The 23,674-nt window shown below is 39.4% G+C and overlaps 1 protein-coding gene across 4 annotated transcripts in view; it reads right to left on the minus strand.

The window, feature by feature from the left end:
• Positions 1 to 6,836: 6,836 nt before the first annotated feature.
• Positions 6,837 to 23,674, minus strand: part of NPAT (nuclear protein, coactivator of histone transcription) — a 46,033-nt gene continuing 29,195 nt past the window's right edge. Inside the window, exons 11-19 of one of the 4 annotated variants that reach the window (XM_075546553.1) lie at positions 23,237 to 23,333; positions 22,118 to 22,246; positions 17,704 to 18,357; positions 16,696 to 17,613; positions 15,444 to 15,559; positions 15,263 to 15,371; positions 11,690 to 11,750; positions 8,953 to 10,099; positions 6,838 to 8,326 (exon numbers count right to left, since the gene is read on the minus strand). In XM_075546553.1, coding sequence (XP_075402668.1) covers positions 8,249 to 8,326; positions 8,953 to 10,099; positions 11,690 to 11,750; positions 15,263 to 15,371; positions 15,444 to 15,559; positions 16,696 to 17,613; positions 17,704 to 18,357; positions 22,118 to 22,246; positions 23,237 to 23,333 — 3,309 coding nt within the window. In that variant the 3' untranslated portion in view covers positions 6,838 to 8,248. Of the gene's footprint in view, positions 8,327 to 8,952; positions 10,100 to 11,689; positions 11,751 to 15,262; positions 15,372 to 15,443; positions 15,560 to 16,695; positions 18,358 to 22,117; positions 22,247 to 23,236; positions 23,334 to 23,674 lie in introns of all 4 variants that reach the window. The other 3 variants (XM_075546556.1, XM_075546552.1, XM_075546554.1) reach the window with 3 other exon arrangements.

Here is a 23,674-nt window from a genome sequence, read left to right on the forward strand (position 1 = left end):
GTCCAGGAGGCAGACAGCAGGGTGGGTTGGCAAACCAGCAGTAGCACGGGAGCTGAGTGAAGCGGGCCCCGTTGGGATGCACAGCGACAGGATCCATCAAGCTCGAGCGATGTATGCACCAGAAGCCAAAAGTGTGGCAAAGCAGGTCTCAAAGGAGTCTTACGCTCTAGTGACATGATCCACAGGTTGGCACGGCCTATAGGTAGAGGCAAAGAACTAGCTAAAGCAGCAGCACACAGGTCTAATCACCAGGGAAGAAGAGAGAAGGGGGCAGGCCTTGGAAAGCCATTTATCTTATTGCCCTGCAATCAGATAAATGACCTGATTAAACTCCACCCACATATCCCTACTTGAAGGAAGCTACCAGAGTGGCCTAGTTGGCACAATAAACCAAACTAGCACAGAGAGTAAAAACCAAGTGAACGCTGTCGATAGCCAATTGACATTCAACACTCACCCACCGCCATTGAGTATGACTCAGGGACCCTTGGGAGGGTTCTGGAGGCTGTAAACCTTCAAGGAGCAGATACTCATCTTCCTCCTGAGCAAGGGTGGTGGGTCCTTTTAGTGAGTTTTCTTTAATTGAGAGCTGACTCAATTCTGAGCAACCTTGAATGCCTATGCTGTCATTAGTGGAAAGAAACCACACACACACACACACACACACACACACACACACACACACGTACCCAGTGGTACTAGAAACAAGAGACCTGTGTGGCCAAGTCGAGAGTGGGGCCATTTTCTCATCCTAAGCATGTCAGGCGTGGGAGTAGAGGCAGGTCCAACTGAGAGAATCTTGAACTGATTTCTGAAATACTACACCAGCACACTGGCAAGGGAGGTGGCAACTTCTAAAACAGAAAAAAATTATACTGAAGGGGACAGGCTGTCCCTGTATATGAAATGCCCATTCTTATGCAGACTATGACAAAAGTATGTTGAACTGCACTTAATAAAGCACACTAGGCAAGGGCTATATATGAGAGTTTACCGCAAAAAACCTGGGGAAAAGCTCTGAACATCAGACTGTTCGTCCTATTTCGAGGTTCTGAAAAGACTGCATAGAAGCATGCTTGCTTTATGGCAGATGGGGGACTGGCTTTGCCACCACGACACTGCACCTGCTTATGTAGCCATCTCAGTGCACCAGTTTTTGGTATAACACAGCATGCCTCTCTTGCCCACACACCTCACTTACCTGATCTTGCTCTGTGATTTCTTTTCCTAATATTCAGATATAGGGTCATTTTAGAAACATCTAGAGTATTAACAGCAAACTTTTCAGGCTCATTATATCCTAAGTATTGTTGTAAAGGTTTATTTGTATGAATTTATTTAAACCCCAATGACTCATGATATAGATCCATTATCTATAATTAAGGCAATGGAAACATGAAAGGTTAAATACATACCCTGATCAAACAGTAAGTAGCTGTGGCTGGAGTTCAAGTTCAATAAGCCAAGCTAAGTTCTAGAGCGTAATCTCTCCACTTAGTATGCTTTACTTGGTTAGCCTAAGAATGCACAAACTAAATATCCCCTCAAGCATTCCTAACTTAAAAAAAAATTCATGAGGAGCGAGGTAAAAGTACAGTGAAAAAGGACATCTAAAATCTATTAGAAATCTTCACTATTATCATTGAAGATAAGCATAATTAATAATACACCCAAAACTCAGTGATCTGGAACTTACAGTCTTGGTTTTGCCACTGGTTACAATTCTGTTAAATTCAGACGTAAGTCAAATACTATTTCTCCCCACCCCCACTTTAAAAGGTTTTAAACAAAGTTTCCTTTATAACTGCATTTTAGTATCAGTATTTTTTATGAAGTTCATGCTTTGTGAACATCAATGTTGTTTGATATGTACTTGCTGTTTAAGATACAAAATTCAATTGCTGGATCTCATTAGGTTTAACTTTCTGTTACGACTCTACACCAACACTATCACAGACTTCATTGTAGACAGCAGTATTTTGATCAATAAATCATAACACTGAACATTTGCGAGTGAATATCTTAGAGTAATATCAGCAAAGTATGCATTACAACACTGAATGCTGAACATATTGATAAAAAAAACCCCAGAAGGTTATAAATGTGGTTTGAAAAGCTCTGACACTGTAGGGAAATATTAGAGGAAAAGCAAAAAGATAAGAACAAAAAGTAAATGTTTTTCCTTAAAATTAAATATAAAACAAGTGGTACTTCAATAATCTAAGCTTATAGGAAAAACAAATTTTAAGCACTAAGTACACAAAAGTAAAGGGCCTATTAAATCAGCAAAATTATTAATTAAACAAAAATTAAATAATTAATACTCATATTAAGACATCCTGGAGAATATATTCAAATCCTCAAACATGAAAATAATATGGGCACCCTCAGCCCTTACCTCTACTATAGTAAATATCAGACGGCAAATGACTGACATTTTAAATAAAAAATATGAAACTATCTCACAAAGAGCTTAGAAATTAGAGCACTCGTTTCCTCCACAAATGACAAACGTTTTAATCCAGCCCATGAAAAGAGTCAAGAATTCAAGAATATGAACATTTAAACGTTTTAACATTAAAGAAAGATTAGGGAGAAAAGAAAGGTAGAAGTGAAATACCAGTAAAATACACATTTAATGAACACATAAGGTAAAAAGAGGAGCTCTTTATCTTAAATTACTATGGACAATAAAAGTTGAAAATCCAATTGTAAAATAAAAAGCATTGATATATACCACAATCTAGGAATGAAGGCAAAATGTTGAAAATTAGAACTATATTCCAACAGGATTATTAAAAAAGAAGTTATGAGATAGGTGCAGATTACACTGAGTAATAGCAACAAAACTACAATCAGTATTAAAATAGAAAATGAAATTATTCATGAAGTGTTAGAAACAGAGTGAGGATTTGAGTAAGATTGTACTACAAACATCAAATTCTGTACCTTATAAGCAGAACGCCAGTTTTTAAGCACTGTGCAACATTTGTAGAAATTTTAACCTATCCTACTCAATAGTAAAAACGAATTTTTTTAAAAAGTAAAAATCAAAATAAAACTAATTTTTAAGCAAAAAAAGGAAGATTGCATGTGTGGCGTAAACAAATCTAGAACTTCATTGGCAATTATATTGAAAATATGGAAAAAAAAACAGAGTACTCACCTCATTTGCCAAAGTTTGTCAAATGTTCAGCATAAAAAATTCATAATCTTATGTAAAGTTTAAGGAAAAAATATACTCTGCAGTTTAATAAGTTAAAGACATAACACAAAAAGAACACTGAACAATTAAACCAAGGCTAAAGGAAACAAAGTATAATATTGTTAAAAAGGTTTTAATCCCAAGGTTAAATCTAAATTTAGAGAATACAAATATAGAGATGAAAAATTTATCTCAGAAAAATAGCTTAGACTTTAAGCTATTTCAGCCTGACCCAACCAACCAGCCGCCCTGTAGGACAGGGTAGAACTGCCCGTGGGTTTGTTTATGGGAGTAGAAACGTCATCATCATTCTCTAATGACGCCCCCCCCAAGAGATATAATGCGTGGTTAGCAATAAGCAGGTCCTCCAGCCTCCTGCTGGGTCTCCACGCCCCTCCCCTCGGCCCACGCTGTGCGTGGACCTGGCTGGTAAGATCATGGCCATCCAGGACGTAAAACGACCAAGTGAGAGCATTTACCCAGTGCCATGCATTCAACGACAAAGCTGAGAGCGTTAAGAAAAAGAGGAATGCCAATGGAAGACATAACAAAAGTATGAATTACTGAATGGAAAACGGACTCACGCTGTCAGCCTCCACCCAATGCACAAGGAAGGGCTTTAAATTATATGTACATGGAGTTAAATAATGCGAACTGTACGAAGCGCAAAAAAAACCAACTCTCATTCTCACACACAGCAGCTGGTGGTTTTGAACTGCTGACCTTGAAGTTAGCAACTTAAATGGATACCTAGCAAACCAGTGGGCTACCTAACTAATGGGTAACCCACTATCCTACCATGGCTCTAAAAGAAATTCAAGCTGGAATCAAAGCGATGTAACACAGGGAGATAGATATGTTGCTGATGCCAGATGGATCTTGGCTCAAAGGAAATAGCTGAAAGACGTTAACTTGGTGTTTTACTAAGTCTGCAAAGACATTTCATTGTGGATCATAACCAACTATGGGTAACACAGAAGAATAGGAATTCTAGAACACTTGGTTGTGCTCTTGTGGAACTTGTCCATAGACCAAGCAGAGATGTTCAAACAGAACACGGAGACCGTGCAACTTTAACATCAAGAATGGTGCGCATCTGGGTGTCTTCTCACCACTTATTCAAGATGTATGGTGAGCAAATTAGCTGAGAAGCTGGGTTATATAAACAAGAAGGTGACACCAGGATTGGAGGACAACTACACTTGGAGCATGACAATGACAATGTAGCTAGGATCTCAAGCAGTGGTGAGGAGCAAAGACTGAAGTCTTCAGTATGGATACTATCTCAAAACAAAACTCAATAAGGAACATCAGGAAAAATGTTGCAACTGTTGAAGACATCCACAATCAACATTCCTGGAATCAGCAATGAAGAAATCAGTTGTCTTAGTGCATTTGGCAAATCTTTAGTTACAAAGCAAAGGTATCACTTTGGGATTAAGATGCACTTGACCTAAGATATGTTATTTTTCAATTTTTTTTTGCATGTGAAAGCTGAACAATGATTAAGGGAGACTAAAGAACTGATGAATTTGAATATAAAAAACCTCAACTGCCATGAAGTCAATACAAATTCATAGGGACCCCCTGTGGGCTTCTGAGACTGTTTACAGGAGGAGAAAGCCCAGTCTCTGGCCGAGCTGTTGGTTTTGAACTGCTAATCATATGGATGGCAGCCCAATCACTAACTACATCACCAGGGCTCCTACTGAATATAAGGCTCCCAGCAAAACATCTATGTTGGAAGAAGGACAGCCAGGATTCCCCTTAGAAGGGATGGTGAAACTTCATCTCAAATATTTTGGACGGGTTGTGAAGAACCTCTCCCTGGAGGACATCATGCTTGGTGGAGTGAAAACGAGGAAGACCCAAGGAGATTAGATTACATGGTGGCTGCAGTAATCATGACAGTGAGGATGGCAGTGTTTGAGTCTGTTGTACACAGGGTCCCTATGAGTCAGGCCAACACCTAACAGCGTCAACAAATTGTCTTGAGAAAAGTGGTTAAATATTTAGGAGAAAAAAATGTACTCTGACCTTTTATGCAGTTAGGGCTGAGCTGTCCTAATGAAAACAAATTCAGAAATTAAAGTTTAGAAACAAAGTGAGGAACTTCTCCCTGACAAGGGTAGATTTCATTTATAAGCACATGCAATGGAAAAATGCTCAACTGGGGAACTTAGACTGAGATGACTTTTTGTTTGGGTAATAGTTATTATAATATTATAATAAGGTAGAACCGCCTGTGGGTGTTTTGACTGTAAATCTTTTTTTTTTCCTCTCCCAATTCAACATGTAAGATTCAGTGCCACTGATTATACATTTCATGTTGTACAACCATTATTGATATTCTTTTCCAAATTATTCCACCACCATAACATCAACTCAATGCCCTAAGCGACTGCTTTCTCCTTCACCCACAGTAACCACTGGTCATTGGTGGTTTCGTTTATTTATTCCCCCCCCCCCCCGTTTTCCTGATATAGTATTCACATATCATACACTTCCCATGGTAATTCGCCTTTAAAGGGCTGTATATACATCATCATTCTATACATCATTTACAATTTGTTCCCTCCCCGAGACTGTCCATCTTTATGGAAGTAGAAAGCCGTATCTTTCTCCCAAGGTGGTTTTAATCTTTTGACTTGGTAAACACTATGCCACCAGGCCTCCCTTCAACATATTACAGAGTTTCATAATCTCCAAAAGCTCCAGAGTAGTTATGTGTCTGGCTGCTAACTGCAAGGTCAACAGTTCAAAACCACCAGGTGCTCTGAGGGAAACATAAAGGTTTTCTACTCAGTCTCGGAAACTCAGAGGGGCAGTTTTACCCTGTCCTTAAGGGTTACTATGGATCGAGATTGACTTGATGGTGGTTGAGTTTTTATTTTTTGTTTAAATTTTCAATGCTAAAACAATCAAGGTTCTAACAATGCCAGGGATATTTTAATTATAAGACTGCTAAGATTTGACATACATCAATTATATTAAACACTAAGTAATATATTAACTACAGATTTTTACTTGTCAAAACAGTTACATGTTCTTATTTGTGATATACTAAAACACTTACAATGCCCTGACTTAGCAGTTGACTGTTAAGACAGGTGACCAGGCACAACAGTACAATTAAGTTGCGGATATTAGGGCTTTCAAGGTAAAATGGAGATGATGAATTGTTTTGGAACATAAGCGAAGGCTCTCAAGTACAAGTTTTTTGGGGGACTATATCTCGCAAGTCCTGGCGTGCGGAATAAATCTCAAAGAAAGTAACCTTATTTGTTATATAGGAATTCTTAGTATTAACACATATAAAGCAGGCATTCAACAATATGGACTGAACAGAAAACCTGTAATTTTCAGTATATGAACTCCAAGATAGAATAAACAAGGTTAGATTTACAAAGGAATTTCATGAATTTCTTAAAAAAAATGAAGCCAACCCCAAACTACCAAATGTAATTTAAACCTTTAAAGCAATGAAATATTTACTCAAACCTATATGTAGCACAATATCAAGTTGAGTTAAATAACTTTAACTGGTATGATAGTCCCTTAGAAATAGACTATTGTCACATACATTTTTTTACAACACAAACTATTGAGGTTCACAGCCATTAAAAAAAAACACCATGATCTCTACTGTTGTGAAAGAACAGGGAGAATTTATTTTTTAAAGAATGAGTATAAAAACCAAAAGAGAAAGAAGATGGTTGAGGAAGGTGACTCTTTAACAATATCTACACTCACAGGGGGAAGAAAACCCCAAATGAATACACTGATATTTCGTGGAAAAGGAAAGCACTTAGAATACTTTAATATCCAGGCACAATTGGTTGGGTACTAATTAAAATTTTGTTCCCATTTACAGGCTTAAACCAATCTTCACCTTAACTGATAATATGAGTCTAGGATAGAGAAGGCACCTCTTTCATTCCCCTCAAGGCCTTTTGGAGAGTAACTTTTTATAACACTTTGTGGGGCAGAGACAAAGCACTACATCTACGTACAGAAACAGTTATTTAACACAGCCAGTTTTAGGAGAAACTAAATTACAATATAAAACTATGATTTCTCTTTGTACATCTTACGGCTGTGGCTTTCTAAAAGGCCCTTAGGAGATAATCCTTTACACAAATAATACAGAATACAAGATTTAAATTAAATGTGCATTGTTCACTATTATGTAAAGAGTTCTATAAATTAGTGCAATTCTTTAAATCTCCAGTATACAGGAGAAAATATATACATACTAAGAAACCTCAATCACTACACAACCAAGTTTTTTATGGCTCAAGAGTCTAACCAGTTAAAAGTTCTGCAAAATATCTTAGAAACTATAAACAAAAGCTCAAAGCACTCCATCAATCATTTACAAAATTCTCTCTTTAAAACAAAGAGACCAGTTCAAGAAATAGTTAAAGAGCAAAATTTCAAGAATATAACTTTTACTGCAATTATAAGGAGGTGGTAATGTACTTCTTCTCAAACAAAATCATCAACTTGCTGCTGTCTTAGTAGGTAGCTGACTACAAGCCGAGGGGTTATCGCGTTTGTAGTCCTTGGTGGTTATGTTTTTAAATGTCTTGTTGGAAAATTACTGACGGTAATTAATAAAGACAACTAGTATGTTCCCCCAAAAGAAAAGCGATTTCAGATGAATATGCCTCAGAAATGGGGATCAAAAGGCATCAAAAAACACAGTATAGGAACATTAGGTTGTAGAAACCTCTATTTCAACAAGATTTACACAATATTTACAGCACACAATTTCAAGTTATACAGTTTTGCAGATTGGCTTTACTTATATTTCTGCAAAAGAAAAAAGTTTTTTCTTCCCAAAATAGAAACATTCCAGGTAAGTCTATTTACAAACTATGCAGCTGCTTCGGAAACAGCATGATTTAGATATAAAGTGAAATTTCAGTACAATGAAAGTGCAGGTGATGTTTTCAGACGCTGTCAATATCCCACTCCCTACACTCATAGTTTATGGGATACCAGTTTTTAATAGCTACTGTCCGTGTAAGTTCAGAATGCTTATTCATCATAATGCAAGGAAAGCAAAAATTTGTCCACATCCATTCCAGCTGGAAATGAACTGGGTAGCTTCTTTTTCTGTCAAAAGAAGAGAAAAAGAGAAAGTGTGCCCAGGTTAATATTTTGACTTCAAACAATGTTAGAAGCCTTTACTATGTTACTTAGAACTTCTGTCAGATTCCTTCCATAAGCTCCACCAAACTGCCTACAGCTTTGGCTCATTAGAATTCTAGTTTTGCAGAAGAAGTTTTATAAATCCAATGTTAACTGCGTGTACTTCAGTGATCCCTTGACATTTGTCACTTCGGAATTCCACAAAGCAGCTAAGTGACATTGTAGCAAAAACAAACAAAACCCAACGTGTATTTTAGAGCAGGCACCCTGAGCTGGGCCTTCGGGGTCTATGAACTGTGTGGCAATAAACTTCTGTTCATAAAGGCCACGCCCCTGTGATTACTTCTGTTCTGGCAGCACCAGATAGCTAAGTCACAAGGAAGACATTTATAAACCAATCAAACGGTTTCTCCTCTAGACAACTTCTGAGGACCACAACGGCTGAGCAGCTTGTCTACAGAAGCTATCTACAAGGCGGTCTGAATCAGTGTTCAGTTAGGCAGCAGTGCCCCGCCCCAAAGGTTGAGCTCTTCATTAAAGTGGCCTTTATCAATTTGGTGCAATCTCAAAAGAAAAACGTTCATTCTTACCTTAATTTTCTTCTTTTTCATGGGTATTGATGAATTCCCAAGATTTTTATTAGAAGTGCGGGAGTTCCGCTCACGCTCATCCAATTCCTCGATTTTCCGCTTCTTCGTGGCACTCCTTGAAGCCCTAAATTGCTGTGTATTGTCTTTCAGTGGAGTGGCTGAAGTCGTCCTAGAGATGGCCGCTCTGGAGAGAATCATCAGCGTGTGGGCAGCCATGCTCACACTGTTCTCACTCCCCGTTTCACTGGCAGGGCTGCAAGCAGGCAAGTCTGGGGTGACGGGAGGGATCATGACTTTGGGGGCACTGTCTTCAACGAAACGCCTACTAGAAGGGACCTTGATAACATCTGTAGGTTCTTCTTTGTGTTTCTCCCCTGCCCCCGAGCCAGGCATCCGTGGCACAGGCAATTCAGCCCCGTCGGCAAGCTTGTTTCCTGGGCCATGCCGCTGACTGTCTTCTGACGTGTCTGTAGCATGCTTGGACAGCGGGCTCATCAAGCAACTGGGAGCTTTCGTGTGCTCTTGTTTGATATCCTTCACAGCTACTCCTACTGAAAGGGCGTGTTTACTGTTTGAGGGCGTGCCTTGCTTTTGGGTTAGTTCTTGCAGCGAAGTTCCAGTTTTCTCATTCCGTAAACTCCCATTTTGCTGGCCACTGGACAGTTTTGTGGTTTCTGGATTTTTCGGCTTTTCCTTATCCCTGCACAATTCATTTTCTTTATTAGCTGTTGCTTTATGGAAAGATTCCAGTACAATTTCTGATGACAAAACTTTCTTTTCTGGCTGAGTTTCTCTTATGGTGGTATGCCGACTAATGGCAGTTTCTGATTTAGATAAAATCTTAGGCACAGGTTTCTCTCTTTTGATAGCATTATTAGAAGGTGGTTGTAAGGGGGCGGGCACCAGGGGGCAGTCAAGAATAGGGAGAGAAATGTCATTCTTTTCTTTGTTTGGTGGTACCTTCTTAGGGTCTGGGCCCTGTTGTGTATTTCCCACAAGAGAAGCAGTGTTGTCAAAACACAGCACCCGCCGGTGGCTTTCAAATGGCTTGCTCAGTGGAACTGTACTCTCTCCTGAGAGAGGCACTGGGACTTCATCCACTTTTCTTCCAAGATCTGTGACTACATTCTTTTCGGAAAGGTCATTTCTACCAAAAAACAAACCCAAACACCCCACATTATTTGTGGCAAGATCAGGGTGAAGACGAGGCTTTCTACTACTGTAAAGAGAGTAGTGTACAAATGTGCTTTATACAATGGATGGATGGATGAATTTGTTGTATGAGCCCCCATTAAAATGTTTTAAAAAGACAGAAAGAGAGAGAGAGAGAGAGAGTGTTAGTAGTCTTAGAAACTCACAGGGCAGTTCAACCTTGACTAAGAGGGTCCCCATGTGTCAAAATTGACTCAATAGCAAAGTGGGTGAACAAGTAAATGTGGTGAAGAAAGCTGATGGTGCCCGGCTATCAAAAGAGAGTGACTGGGGTCTTAAAGGCTTGAAGATAAACAAGCGGCCATCTAGCTCAGAAGCAACAAAGCCCACATGGAAGAACACACCCGCCTGAGTGAGCGAGTGATCCCAAAGGGATCAGTTATCAGGCATCAAAGAACAAAAAATCATCATATCATTGGCTGTACACCTCCATGATAGGATCGCTGAAGACAAATGGGTGCATAAGCAAATGTGGCGAAGAAAGCTGATGGTGCCTGGCTATCAAAAGAGATAGTGTCTGGGGTCTTAAAGGCTTGAAGATAAACAAGCGGCCATCTAGTTCAGAAGCAAAAAAGCCCACATGGAAGAAGCACACCAGCCAGTGCGATCACGAGGTGCCAAAGGGACCAGGTATAAGGCATCATGCAAAAAAAAAAAAAAAAAAGAATATGTGTATATATATATATACACATATATATACACACTACATTGAATGAAGGGGGAAGTGCAGAGTGGAGACCTAAGGCCCAAGTGTCGGCCACTGGAGATCCCCTCATAGAGGGGTTTAGGAGAGGAGATGGGTCAGTCAGGGTGCAAGGTAGTACCGACGAAGAGCACAGCTTTCCGCCAGATCCTGATGCTTCCTCCCCCCAACTACCATGATCCGAATTCTACCTTGCAGGGCTGGATAGGGCAGAGGTTGTACACTGGTACATATGAGGGCTGGAGGCACAGGGAATCCAGGGTGGATGATACCTTCAGGACCAAGGGTGTGAGGGGCGATGCTGGGAGAGTGTAGGGTGAGTGGGTTGGAAAGGGGGAACTGATTACAGGGATCCACATGTGACCTCCTCCCTGGGAGAGGGACGGCAGAGAAGTGGGGGAAGGGAGACTCCGGATAGAGCAAGATATGACAAAATAACGATGTATAAATTACAAAGGGCACATGAGGGGGGGAATGTATGGATGTGCTTTATACAATTGATGTATGTATGTATATATATGGATTGTGAGTCCATATATATGAGTCCCTAATAAAATGTAAAAAATGTAAAAAAAGAAAAGGGAAAAAAAAAAAGAAAGAAAGAAAAGAAAATGATTAGGGCAAAGAATGTACAGATGTGCTTTATACAATTGATGTATGTATATGTATGGACTGTGATAAGAGTTGTATGAGCCCCTAATAAAACGTTTAAAAAAAATTGACTCAATGGCAGTGAGTTTTGTTTGATTGGGAATATAGAGAATCTTTTATTTTAATCCAAGCATTCATAAAGTCTATTATTAGTAATGACTTTATCCTCACCTTTGTGCCCGAGAGCCCACTGAGTGATGTGAAGAATCCACCACGTTATTTATCTGTTTCCCTGAAATTATAAATGAAGTAATTAGAACAGTTAGGTATGCTTTAAAAAATCCTTTTGGAGAAAAAGATGCTTGAAAATGAGTATATACCTCTGAAGGCTGTTGGAACAGAGATCACACCCATCATAAGAAAGACTTTGGATGCTGCTGTGCAAACATTTTATTCAATACACCGGCTATTAGAAAGCAGCTTTGTTGGAAGTAAAACTACCCATTTTTAGAGACAATATAATCCTCTATATAATCAACCACAAAAGATTCACAAGGAAGTTATTAGGAGTAGTGCAGGAGGGTGGCAGTGCCAGTCAGCACACAGAAACAAACTGGGTTTCTATGCCTCAGGGAAGAGCAAGTGGGAAGGAACAATGAAGCAATATTACCATTACAATAGCATCCTAAAGAATAACATTCCTGAATGTAAATTTAAGCAGGAAGGTGAAGGACTTGTACACAGAAAACCATAGAACAGTACTATATGAAATCAAACACAATCTAAATGAATGGAAGGACACTGTGTGTTTGTGGATTAGAAAGCTTAGGATACTTGTGAATACCACCCAAAGTAATCTATAAATTCAATGTTATCCTTATCAAATTCCAATAGTCCAGTTTACAGAAAGAGAAAAGCCAATCTTCAAATTTATATAGAAGGGCAAGAGTCCCTAAATAACTAGAGCAATCTTGAAGAATAAACAGGTGGACTCTCACTGCCACGATTTCAACACACTGCGAGTGACAGTGAGATCTTCCACGAGGGTGCCAAGTGCGTTCAACAGGAAGGAAGAGACTCTGGTGAATGACGCTAGTGGGTTTCGACACGTGGAACAATAACAGATCAGGCTCCAAGCCTTACATCATACAAACACCAATTCGAAATGGTCAAGGGCCTAAGTGGGACAAGTAAAATGATGAAATTCTTGTAAAATGGGGGTATGTGCACCGGTGGGGTCTACTTTCTGACAATGGATCGTCAGCTACGACAAAAAAGGCACAAGCGGCAAAAGACAAAACAGATACATGGGTCGCATAAAAAAAAATGCTTTCATTCATTAAAGGACTTTATAAAAAAAGTGATAAGATATCCTGCAGATTTGGAGTAAATTCAGGAACCATATATCTATCTGATAAGGGTCTAGAATAAAAAACGATTAAAAATAAACTATTGCCTAACACAAACCCAATCAAAAGTTGTTCAAAGGACTATAAGAGGCATTTCACCACAGAGTATATTCAAATGGCCAAGTCCATGAAAAGATGCTCACTCGCTGTCTGTGGCCACTAGACCAACGTAAACCTGTAAAAACAGGGAAGAGGCGGAGGAAACGATGAACAGGTGGAACACAGGGCATTTTTACCACAGCGGCACTATTCTGCATAATACTATAAAGGAAGAGACACACCGTTAAGTACTTGCCAGACCTTTAAGCATGTAAAACATGAAGAGTGAGCCCTAAGGTAAACTATGGACCTTAGTAAAAAAAAGGGTGTTGATCTGGTTCAGCAATTGTAACAAATGCACCACAACAATGCAACATGCTAACAGAAGTGATATACAGCTGGGGAGGGAATATACCTAACATTTCTATTCATACATGGTCTCTGAAAAGATTTTGTTCCACTGGTGGATTGTAATTTATTATTAAGGGTCTGTATTATGATATGTCAAAAATTAACTTAATTACATTTCTTACAAACTTTTGGAAGGCCCCTCATTTTATTACTTGGCAGGGTGAGGGTGGCTCCTCTCTTTTATCTTTGCTAACCATGAACTGTTGCTCTTCCCTAATAAAGTTCTTATTCCCCCGCCCCTAATATATACCAGTGGGATATAACTGCATGAAATGTCCAATTAAACAGGTTAAGAACTAAAATCTTGACACTGTTAAGTCCTTAAATCTATTAAAATGGTTCTTCTACTTAGGTTTTCTTATATATTTTTAGATGAGATTTTAAGTTTTCTCCATATTTAATATTTTTAGTTAGGTTACTTCCTTTGTACCTCTGTATTATTTTTGGAGTTACTGTAAGTGCTACTTATATTCCATTACACTTAATATTCTCATTAAAGTGTCAAACAGTGTTTTCCTAAGTGGGAGATATTACTCACTGAGAATACTGACGTCATCCAGTTGTTTGCAAAAGTATGTACCTCTATTTGATTCCGGACCGTGGGTTAAGCACAAAGGTTTTTCAGTGTCAAGGGGCGCTGAGTATTTAGATTTCTGAATTGGGGGACAGTGTACAACTAGGTCTGGGAACCTACGTGTAGAGCAACATGATTTTGGTAAATTAACATTTGGCTACTTGGTTGAATTTTTAATCATCTTACAATTTTTCTACCGATTCTGTGTAAAAATCATGTCATTTGCTGTTAACAGCTCTATCCCTTCTCTTCCAGTCTTTGCACCTATTTTCTTACTCCGTCTACTCCCATATAGGTATGGGAACTTGTATATGGCTGAAAATTGACGTTGATGAAAAAAGAATGGCTTACCTAACAATTACTGGAGAAAGGCTGGTTTAGTGGGTAAGGGTATGTATCCTTGTTTTGGCTCCAACTTTAATGGGAATTCACTTAAAAGTTCCCTGTTATGAATGACATTTACTATAGATATATTTTAAGAGCATCTCATAATGGGTGTAGATGTCTATCACTTTTTTGTTTGTGGAGCTCAAATCGGTTGTTACAAAAGATTCCATCAATATAGGTAAGTGTTATAAAATACAGCGGGGGAAATACAAAGAGGTCAACAGTGGCTAGAGGACACAGGCACACACGTGTTCTTGAAGAATCGGGGGTCCTGGGAAGCTGCTGAACATTTCTAGGCAGGGGAGCAATAGAGTGGTGCCTGTCTTTTGGGGGAGTGCCACTCAGTCAGCAGTATATAGACAGACGGGCTAGAGAGAGACTAAGGAAGGAAGACCACAACAGTACGATAATGAAAGATGATGGTTAGTTGAAGTCCAATAGGTGGAATGTCAATTCAGAGGAACGCCCAGGCTTCTGACAAAGCCAAGCAATTAGAAGGTTGGGCTCTGACCACAACACAGAGCGCAGGAAGAGTTTCCAAACTTTCGAGCCTTGCTACTCAGGGTGGTCTAGTGCTAGCAGCACTAGCTTGAAGTTTGTTAGAAATGCGGGCTCCCGAGTTGTGTGTTAGCTTCATTAATTTAGTATTTGCATTGCAATACGATCCCGAAGTCATTCATATACACATCAAAGTGTGAAAAAATAAAGATTATGCTACTCTTAGATAATTCCAAAAGCCAAAACAAACCTAGCACTAGAGTAAAAAGGTGACTCAACAAAAGCGACAGCTTTCTCTGAATCAAAATTGTCCAACAACAGAGCTGGCTGCCCAGTGACACTTGTAACTGGAACATGTTAAGCAGAGGCTGGACTGACCACTTAACAGGGTTGGTGTAGTTACTCAAGAAGAAAATAGTCAGGTGTTACAGCAAACACATAAATACACAGATATATAAATGCAATTAAACCAATTAAAAAATATACCTGCACAAGGCTTGCTTCTTAGTCCCTGCGTTTTCTGAGACTTTGGAGGGACAGGGAATTGGGGGGTGCCTCTGCTGCACACAGATGGTGTCAAAGGCAGATGAAGCACCTGGAAGAGAAATAGCCACTAATTAGACTGCTTGACAAGCCTCACTGCTCTGTTTCCAGTTACGAATCGTACCTGCCGAGGAGCAGCAGAGAAAGCATTTCCACTCTGTCCAACTACAGACACAGGGATCATTCCCACCATTCCTTGAAGTACTGGCTGGACTGGAGAGGCGATTATGATGGCAGATCCTAAAACAATAGTTTCCCGTAAGATTTACTTTCATAAACACAAATCATCAAAGGAATTACTCTGAAATAAACTCTTTACAATGAGCGTTTGGCTTCCCCACTATGTACTCTCATGTTAAACAGTCAGGAAGTAGAGATGACGTATCGTAGGCTTTGCCCTTAAGGAATTTACAGTCAAGAATGACAAGTGATAGACACCAATCACTAACTATACACTTAACTGCACGTAATAAAACGCCACAAAGCAAGAGGTTCTAAAGAGAGATCAACTATGAAAGGAAGAAAAATAGGAATTAGAAAATGTTTTATGCAGGGAGATACTCAGGTTATCTTGGAAAGCCTCTATAAACAATTAATTCCTTGATAACCAAGACAATAACTATTACAAAAATCTAAGACAGGAGTGGAGTTTGCATCGGTGTCATTACCACATTCTTAGCTTCAGTCTCTTTGCCAGGACCACGTCAGAAAGCATTCTGGTTACAACTCTGAGCCAAAATGGGACCGAGTACACCTTCAACATCGAGAAGATGGCTACAGGAATAACTGGCCCTTTTGCGTTATGAACCCACTGTGCACAAACAAGATCTCTTTGTGGAACAGGGGAAATCGTGCTCTCTAAACACTGGATAGAAATTAATTTGAGTTATAAATGAGAAGACAGTGCATGTGGTTAGAGAGGAAGGCACAGAATTGTTGCTTCCTGTGACCTGAAGACCATTGTGAAGGGCAGTAAGGCAGTGAATGAAAGTTCTTCAGAGAAGGACACAGGCCACTGCACTACACTTTGTTCTCTTGCTAGGTGTTTGTGTAGCCCTTTATAAAAAAACAACCTCACAACGCTGGGCCCAGTATGCATACAGCTACTCGAGGAATTAGTCTCCTCTGCCCTTCATCTCTTTTGGTCACTTATTTGGGAATTATGGAAAGGAGGGATGAAAATATTAAGCCAAAGAAATCAACAGCTGACCAAGGGATTAAAAACACACATGATGGAATTAACCATATTAAAAGAGGATGCTCAATCACAAATTTCAGAAGTTTTCTCATATTCTCTACCCACCACGTCATAGCCAATAATTACACACCAGAAACATTAGATTGTATTTCCTAGAGATTTTAGTTTCTAAAGTTACCTTGTGAAAAGTTTGGTGTCAATCCCTGGTTGACAGCAAAAACACTGTTTGACCTGGGAGGTGTCTGTAACTGAGGTGCTGGAGGTTGAGCAGTAATAGGTGCAGAATTTCCAGGCAACACCACTACATTAGACTGACTTACAGTTGTTCCTATGGCTGTTGGATCAGTCACGCAGGTAGCTATGAGAATATTACTTGAATTGCCAAACGTGGTGCTTGTGGCAGGCATCAACTGTATGAATCCTCCATCCTTGGGAACACAAGGGACGACATTTGCTGAAGGAGCAATGCTGTCTTCACTCTGGAAGGTGCTTACTTTGGAGTCTTCAGGCTTGAGTGCTAAAAGACCCTGTTGGGCTGAAGATGAATTTCCAACTCCATTAGTCGATAAAACAGCACTTGAAGTTTCTTCAGAAGACAGGCATTTGGCCAATTCTGCATTTTTGGAAGATGATTTAGGAGAAGACAAAATGATAGTGGGCAAATTTTCTCCACTAATACTGGAAATGGCACTGGTAAGCTCAGTATCTGTGGAAACAAATGAATCCTCACTGATGATAATTTTGAGGGAGACAATATTTGAGGCATCTACCTCTGTGGAGTTGTCCCTCGGCTTATCACTAGTATTTTGAGATTCCGGGTTGGTCTCTCCCACTGAAGCACACAGAGATTCTGAAGGAACAGAGTGGTTCTCTTCCATAGGATTATCCTCTGGAGGCATCAAAACCACCTCCACACAGTTGCTATTTTCACTCAGAGAAAGATAGATCGTATCTCCATCTTCTTTGACGGAAACTGAAGGATCCTGTGAATCCAAAGCAGCTTTCTCGGACTTGGACGGTGGAGCTTCACTTTCTGTCTGCGGAAACTCAACAGATGTTGTGGAATCATTAGGTGGCTTAACTGAAGGTGCTGGGGCTGCAAGACAAATGTCTACCTGTTGCTCAGATACATTTAAAGCTGAATTTTCAACAGAAATCGATACATTACATGGAAGTGCAGAGTTACCTTGGCAGTTGGAAAGCTGTTGTGAAGCGACAGGTAACACGCTATTCATTTCCATTTTATTTTGGTGAATTCCACTAGAATCTGGTGACTTGGAACCATGAAAAGCAGTCGTCAGTCCTACTGTATCATTAAGATTTTCACAAAGTTGACTTCTGTTAGCTGGCTTTCCAGGTAATGAAGAATTTTGGGATAGAAGTTGTGAACATTTTCCAGAGACAACTAAGTTTTCATTATCAGCTCCAAGTGAAACAAAAGACGCTATTGGTATTTCAGACTGATCAGGTTGTAGCTGAGACTCACTCGGCGTATTTGGAGACAAAGAATTCTTTTCAACTTCCATTGCCAGTTCAGTTTCAGTGGCTATCTGACTGGTGTATAATTCAACACACGGCTGATTACACATAGCATCAGAATTTCCTCTTTGGTTAAAGTCATTCAAATTAGGCATAGACTCAAAGGTAATGTCAAGGTTACATTTCTGTTCAACAGGTATGGCTGTTTTAAAAGCCTTTTTTTGAATGCTAGAGCCCATTTGGGAAAAATGTTCCTGGGCTTCCTGAGTAAGCTCATTATGGTTGCTGCCATTCTTCAAAGTATTTGATGCTTCCTCATTCTGATAGGATGTGCAAAATGGGGGCTGAACAGATGGATCATCTGTAAGAAATAAGTATGGTAGAAAGATATGGTGGTTATGTTTAACTTCCAATGTTGTAATTTGTATACTGTAAAGTCAATTTTACCAAGAAAATAACCATCAGTAGAGAAAACGCTGACAAACTCTATCCCTGATTTTCTGAAAAAGAGATACTTAGGTATTTTTATATACCGTACATACTTGAATATAAGCTGACCCGAGTGTAAGCCGAGGTACCTAATTATTACCTGGGAAACCAGAAAAACTGACTGACTCGAGTATAAGCCTAGGGTGGGGAATGCAGGATGTGAATTAACACAGAGACCAGAGGGGAGAGACGGAGCGCAGCCACAGGCACATCCTTACCAGTTCAGGGGCCCGCGTAAGCGAATCACTACGGGTGCTTCTGCGAATATGAGCCGTCCATGTCATAGGACGGGTCTGATTGGTTAGATGTGAGTAAACAAACTTTCAAAGCCCTGCAGTGTCAGTGGGGTTTTGAATGAACAGCGGAGGAACGGCAGTCACCCGCGAGATGTTACACCTTGCTGGAGTACCACTGACCCGTGTATAAGCCGAACCCCAGTTTTTCAGCACATTTTTTGTTGTGCTGAAAAACTCGGCTTATACATGAGTCTACAGGGTAGTACTAAATTGTTTTCCAACTTTTTGGAAAACAGATGATACAGTGAAGAAAAAGTATACAAGCACCCATCCAATGTTTATCAATATGTAACAAAATTGGTTCTAAATATACATTTTTTTCCAGTAAGAGGTGACTTTTCACCTTCACCTTCTATTTTATGTGCTGTATTCTTATAGGCAATATGGGGTAATGATGTTTTGCGAAATCAACATTTGACTTCATTGTGTACTGTTTAACAAACCGTGTTTAAATCTTTTTTGAGGACAATCCCTATATTGGGTATGGAGAAACAAAGATCTGGTCTCTGCCTTTGAATGATGAGTCTACTCTGGGAAGCCGCTGTAGAACAGTTACAATAAAACATGGTAACAACTGTAATAACACAGGAACAAAGGCACTTCTTTCTGCCCAGGGGATCTGAGAAAGTGGTATGAGAGTGTAGGAGCTACATAATCCAGTGTCAACAATGGATGGAGTCTAGCCTGTCAATCAGGTTGCAGATTGATGGTCTCATTTGGAGGCACTAAGGAGATAAATAGCTGGATGGAGGCGGGACACACGCTCACTCCCTGCAAGAAATTCCTATTAGACATACAAAGGTACGCGACAGCCCTGGAGCTGAAGGAGCCACGTCGAGAACCCAGCCAGCACTAATATGCTTTCATCGTCACTGGATCTACAAGACTTTCCACCCACTGGGCTGTGATCTTACGGCATTTGGCATCATTGCATGTGTTGTGTGAGTCTGAAGAGGACTTTATAGATTGGCATCGGACATAGGGGCTAACCTCTCGGGTGGTAATCCCGAGTGTGGCTCAGGGTAAATGTTAACTGTGTATTAAAGTTTATCACACCTGGAATGGCTACTAGAGATATTAAAATGAGTAATTTCTTAAGAATCACAGGCCTACAATATAAAACAGCAAATTTTATGCAAAACAATGTACCACTTTGGGTACAAAATTACTGACATAATTAGACTGCCAGAGAGGCTAATATTGGACTTATGAACTGAATATGGACTGGGTTGGGATGTTTTAACATACAACTAATCTTTATATAAAGCTCTTTCTTATATACATGAGTATCTATGAATCTGTTTCTCTGGTCCACCCAGATGATTACAAAGAGGCACTGCATTTATGATAAAGGAAATTCAATAGAAGTATGAGGACACATCAGTAACAAGAAAAGGCATTACAAAAAGATGCCCACAGCAACAATCCGCTGTCTCACAGCCTTTACAATTTTGGACAAAAAACATTAGCATCGACCAATGAAAAAGCTAGGAAAACAAAGCAAACAATCAAAAAGAAAGATGTAAGTCAACTATCGGATAATGCTGTTAATATTGGCATTGGTAATATGATACATGGACTTTCTTAATTGGGAAGAATAGTGGAAATTATGTCTAGCCTACAAAGAAGTACTTTATTAATAAAGCAGGAAGATTTTTTTAGATCGAAGCTTCATTTTGTTTAGTATGGAGCTTACTGAAACATAATTTCAGGCATAATATATAGTGAGAAAACTCTAAATCAATCACCAATCAAACTCACTGTATGAAGATGATTCCAACTCATAATGATTCTATAGGATATAGTAGAAATTCCCTATAGGGCACATAAGCAATGTGGTAAGAAAGCTGATGGTGCCTGGTTATCAAAAGATATAGTGTCTGGGGTCTTAAAAGGTTTGAAGCTAAACAAGTGGCCATCTAGCAGGGAAGCAACAAAGCCAACATGGAAGAAGCACACCAACCTGTGTGATCACGAGGTGTTGACAGGATAAATAAAGCATCAGGCATAAGAAGACCCCAAACAAACAAATATATCGATGCAAATGATGGGGGTACAAGGGGAGACCCAAAGCCCACTGTAGACAATTGAACAGTAAGGGGAGTAGCGATACCATGAGGGTAGGGGTAAGTTGGAGGGAGAAGGGGGAAAAATGGGGAACCTACTACATTGATGACTAATTCACCCCATCCCCAGGGGGACAAACAACAGTAATGTGGATGAAGGGAGACAGCAGCTGGTGTCAAGATATGAAAATAATAATAATTTATCAGGGGTCCATGAGGATGGGAGGGTGGGGGAAGGAGGGCAGGAAAAAAGAGGAGCTGACACCAAGGGCTTAAACAGAAAGAAAATATTTTGAAATTGATGACTGCAACATGTATAAATGTGCTCGATACAATTGATTTATGGAGCTGTAAGAGTCCCCAATAAAAGGATATATATATAAATCCCAAAAAACTCCATACCACCATCTTAAGGACACTTCCACTCTGTTTAATAAACAACTCATCTAAAAAAAAAAAAAAAGAGTCCAGACGGATTTATTTACTGCCTTCCCCCATCCAGTGATTATTCTCATGTGCCTGGGAAAGTGCCCCATAGGGGAATTTTACTCCGTCAGCATGAGCTGAGAGTCGGAGTTGACTCGATGGTACCCAGCAACAGTAATGTGCTACAATGGTACTCTACGGAAGGCAGAGATGGAAACAAAAACCTTAGCACTCATACTAGGAAGGATGAAACTGCATAAAAACCCTGAACTTCCAGGGATCACTATAGTGTATAATTTCCCTTAGAAGAGAAACAGATACTGAACAGTCACTTATGAGGCTGATTGATACCTATACACTAATCTTATGCATTAGGAATTCAAATTGATCACCAAACAAGGTTTTGGTAAATAGATATTTGTTCAACTGGTCAACAACATGATTTTGTGCATGTCAATAATCTACTGGAACAAGAAGCAGTGAGTAATGAAATTTTACCACTCAATTAAAATACTAGGGAGGAGCAAACACTAGAACTGACTGATAGCACAACCCATCTTATAGGTGATTTAACCATGGGAGAGAGAGCTCTAAACTTGATGTGATAATGATTATATAATCCTCCTTGTTGTATGATGTGCTAATAAAACTGTTGGGGGGGGGAAATACTAAAGATTAGGGAGCAATTTTTTAAAAAGTAAATATTAAACTAGATGTATAAAAATGCTATGTGTAGTAATTTGGATAAAGTTCAAATCAAAGAACATTTTCTGATTTTGAAATTTTGAGAAAAATATTAAGACTGGGATTGAGGTTATTAATATTAACAAAACCAAATTCTTACCAGATGCTTCTGTTTTAAATGGGCTTCTAACTGTCAGAGTAGTCTCATCTGCTAAGACTACATTTGGATTGGGCTCCATGGGCTGACTGGAAATGCCATGTGGTATATTTTTATTATTCTTTGTTTTACCTGTTAAAAAGGGAACAGGGAAACAATTGATTAAATAACCCAAATAAAAATATGCATGAATACTGCATGATGGTGGCCAAGGGAATGTAGGATTTGGTTTTAAATTATGGCCCTTAAGAAAGAAAAAAAAATCATGGTCCTCTTGCTATTTTTAACACTTTGATTTGTATGTTATTTATAAGTACACAGATTTTCCGTCAGATAATTAATTCTTAAGTTTTAGCATTTATCATAAAAACCTACAGAGTTTGATAATGTGCATTTTTAACAAGTTCCCAAGTAATGATGAAATTGCTGGTGTGGGACTACACTTTGAGACCTATTGTGCTAGGACCACAAGACAGAGGGCACAATGCCAGGCTTTGTTTGTTTTAGAAATCATTTTATTCGGGGCTCACACAACTCTTCTCAAATCATACATACACCAACTGTGTCAAGCACATTTGTACATTCATTACCCTCATCATTCTCAAAACATTTGCTCTCCACTGAAGCCCCTGGCCAAGGCCAGGTGTTTATTCTTTTTGTACTCATCAACAGTGTTTAGTGTAACGTAGTTGTAGGCATCAACACACTCCTGTTGGCTGGCAAAAACACTCAAACAAACATTTTCTGTATTTATAACTATAAATATATGTGCAAATTAAATAAACAAGAACAACTAAAGCAACTCCCCAATAAAACAAACACCCTTTTACATCCAAAAGAAAATCAAACTCACTGCCATGAAGTCGACCCTGACTCACAGGGACAGGGACCATATATACATGATCATGTAGAACTGCCTGCCAGCTTCCCAGACTGTAACCACTTATGGGAGTAGAAAGCCTCATCTTTCTCCCACCCCTTTCATCTATGTACATACTAGTTGTTTGCTGTAATAAAGAAAAGGGAATCTTTTTCTTAGATGTTCTGACTACGGCTTCACTTTAAGTTCCCAAGAATTTGAAGAAACTTTTCTATCTTTTTTGAAAGAAATGATCTACTTACCATAGTCAAAGAGATCAAAGAGTGCTTGAAAGGCGGGGTCTGACTCTGTCTGTTCCAAGATATCCTGTATAGCTTCTTCAGACATGTGGATTTCACTCTGCAGAAAACAGTAAACCAAAGGCATGATGAGCTTACCCAAATTAATACAGTTTCTAATGGCAGTCAAAACTGAGAGGATATTTGGTGTTCTTAACTTTTTGGGTAGAAGTACTCCCCTGAAGTAAAAAACGTTCTAATTATAAATAGAAGAGGAGCCACAGTGGCACTGATGGAAGCACGAAGCTGTAATCTGAGACGGGCAGGATGCACCCACGAGAGCCCCAGAAGAGCTTCTGTAAAGATTTACAGTCTTGGAAACACTTTGGTGTAGTCCTATTCCGTCCTTACGAGGTCACTGTGAGTTGGAATTGACTTGAGGGCAATGCATACAAATATGCT

This window comes from Tenrec ecaudatus, chromosome 4, assembly GCF_050624435.1.
Source record: "Tenrec ecaudatus isolate mTenEca1 chromosome 4, mTenEca1.hap1, whole genome shotgun sequence".
Lineage (NCBI taxonomy): Eukaryota > Metazoa > Chordata > Mammalia > Afrosoricida > Tenrecidae > Tenrec > Tenrec ecaudatus.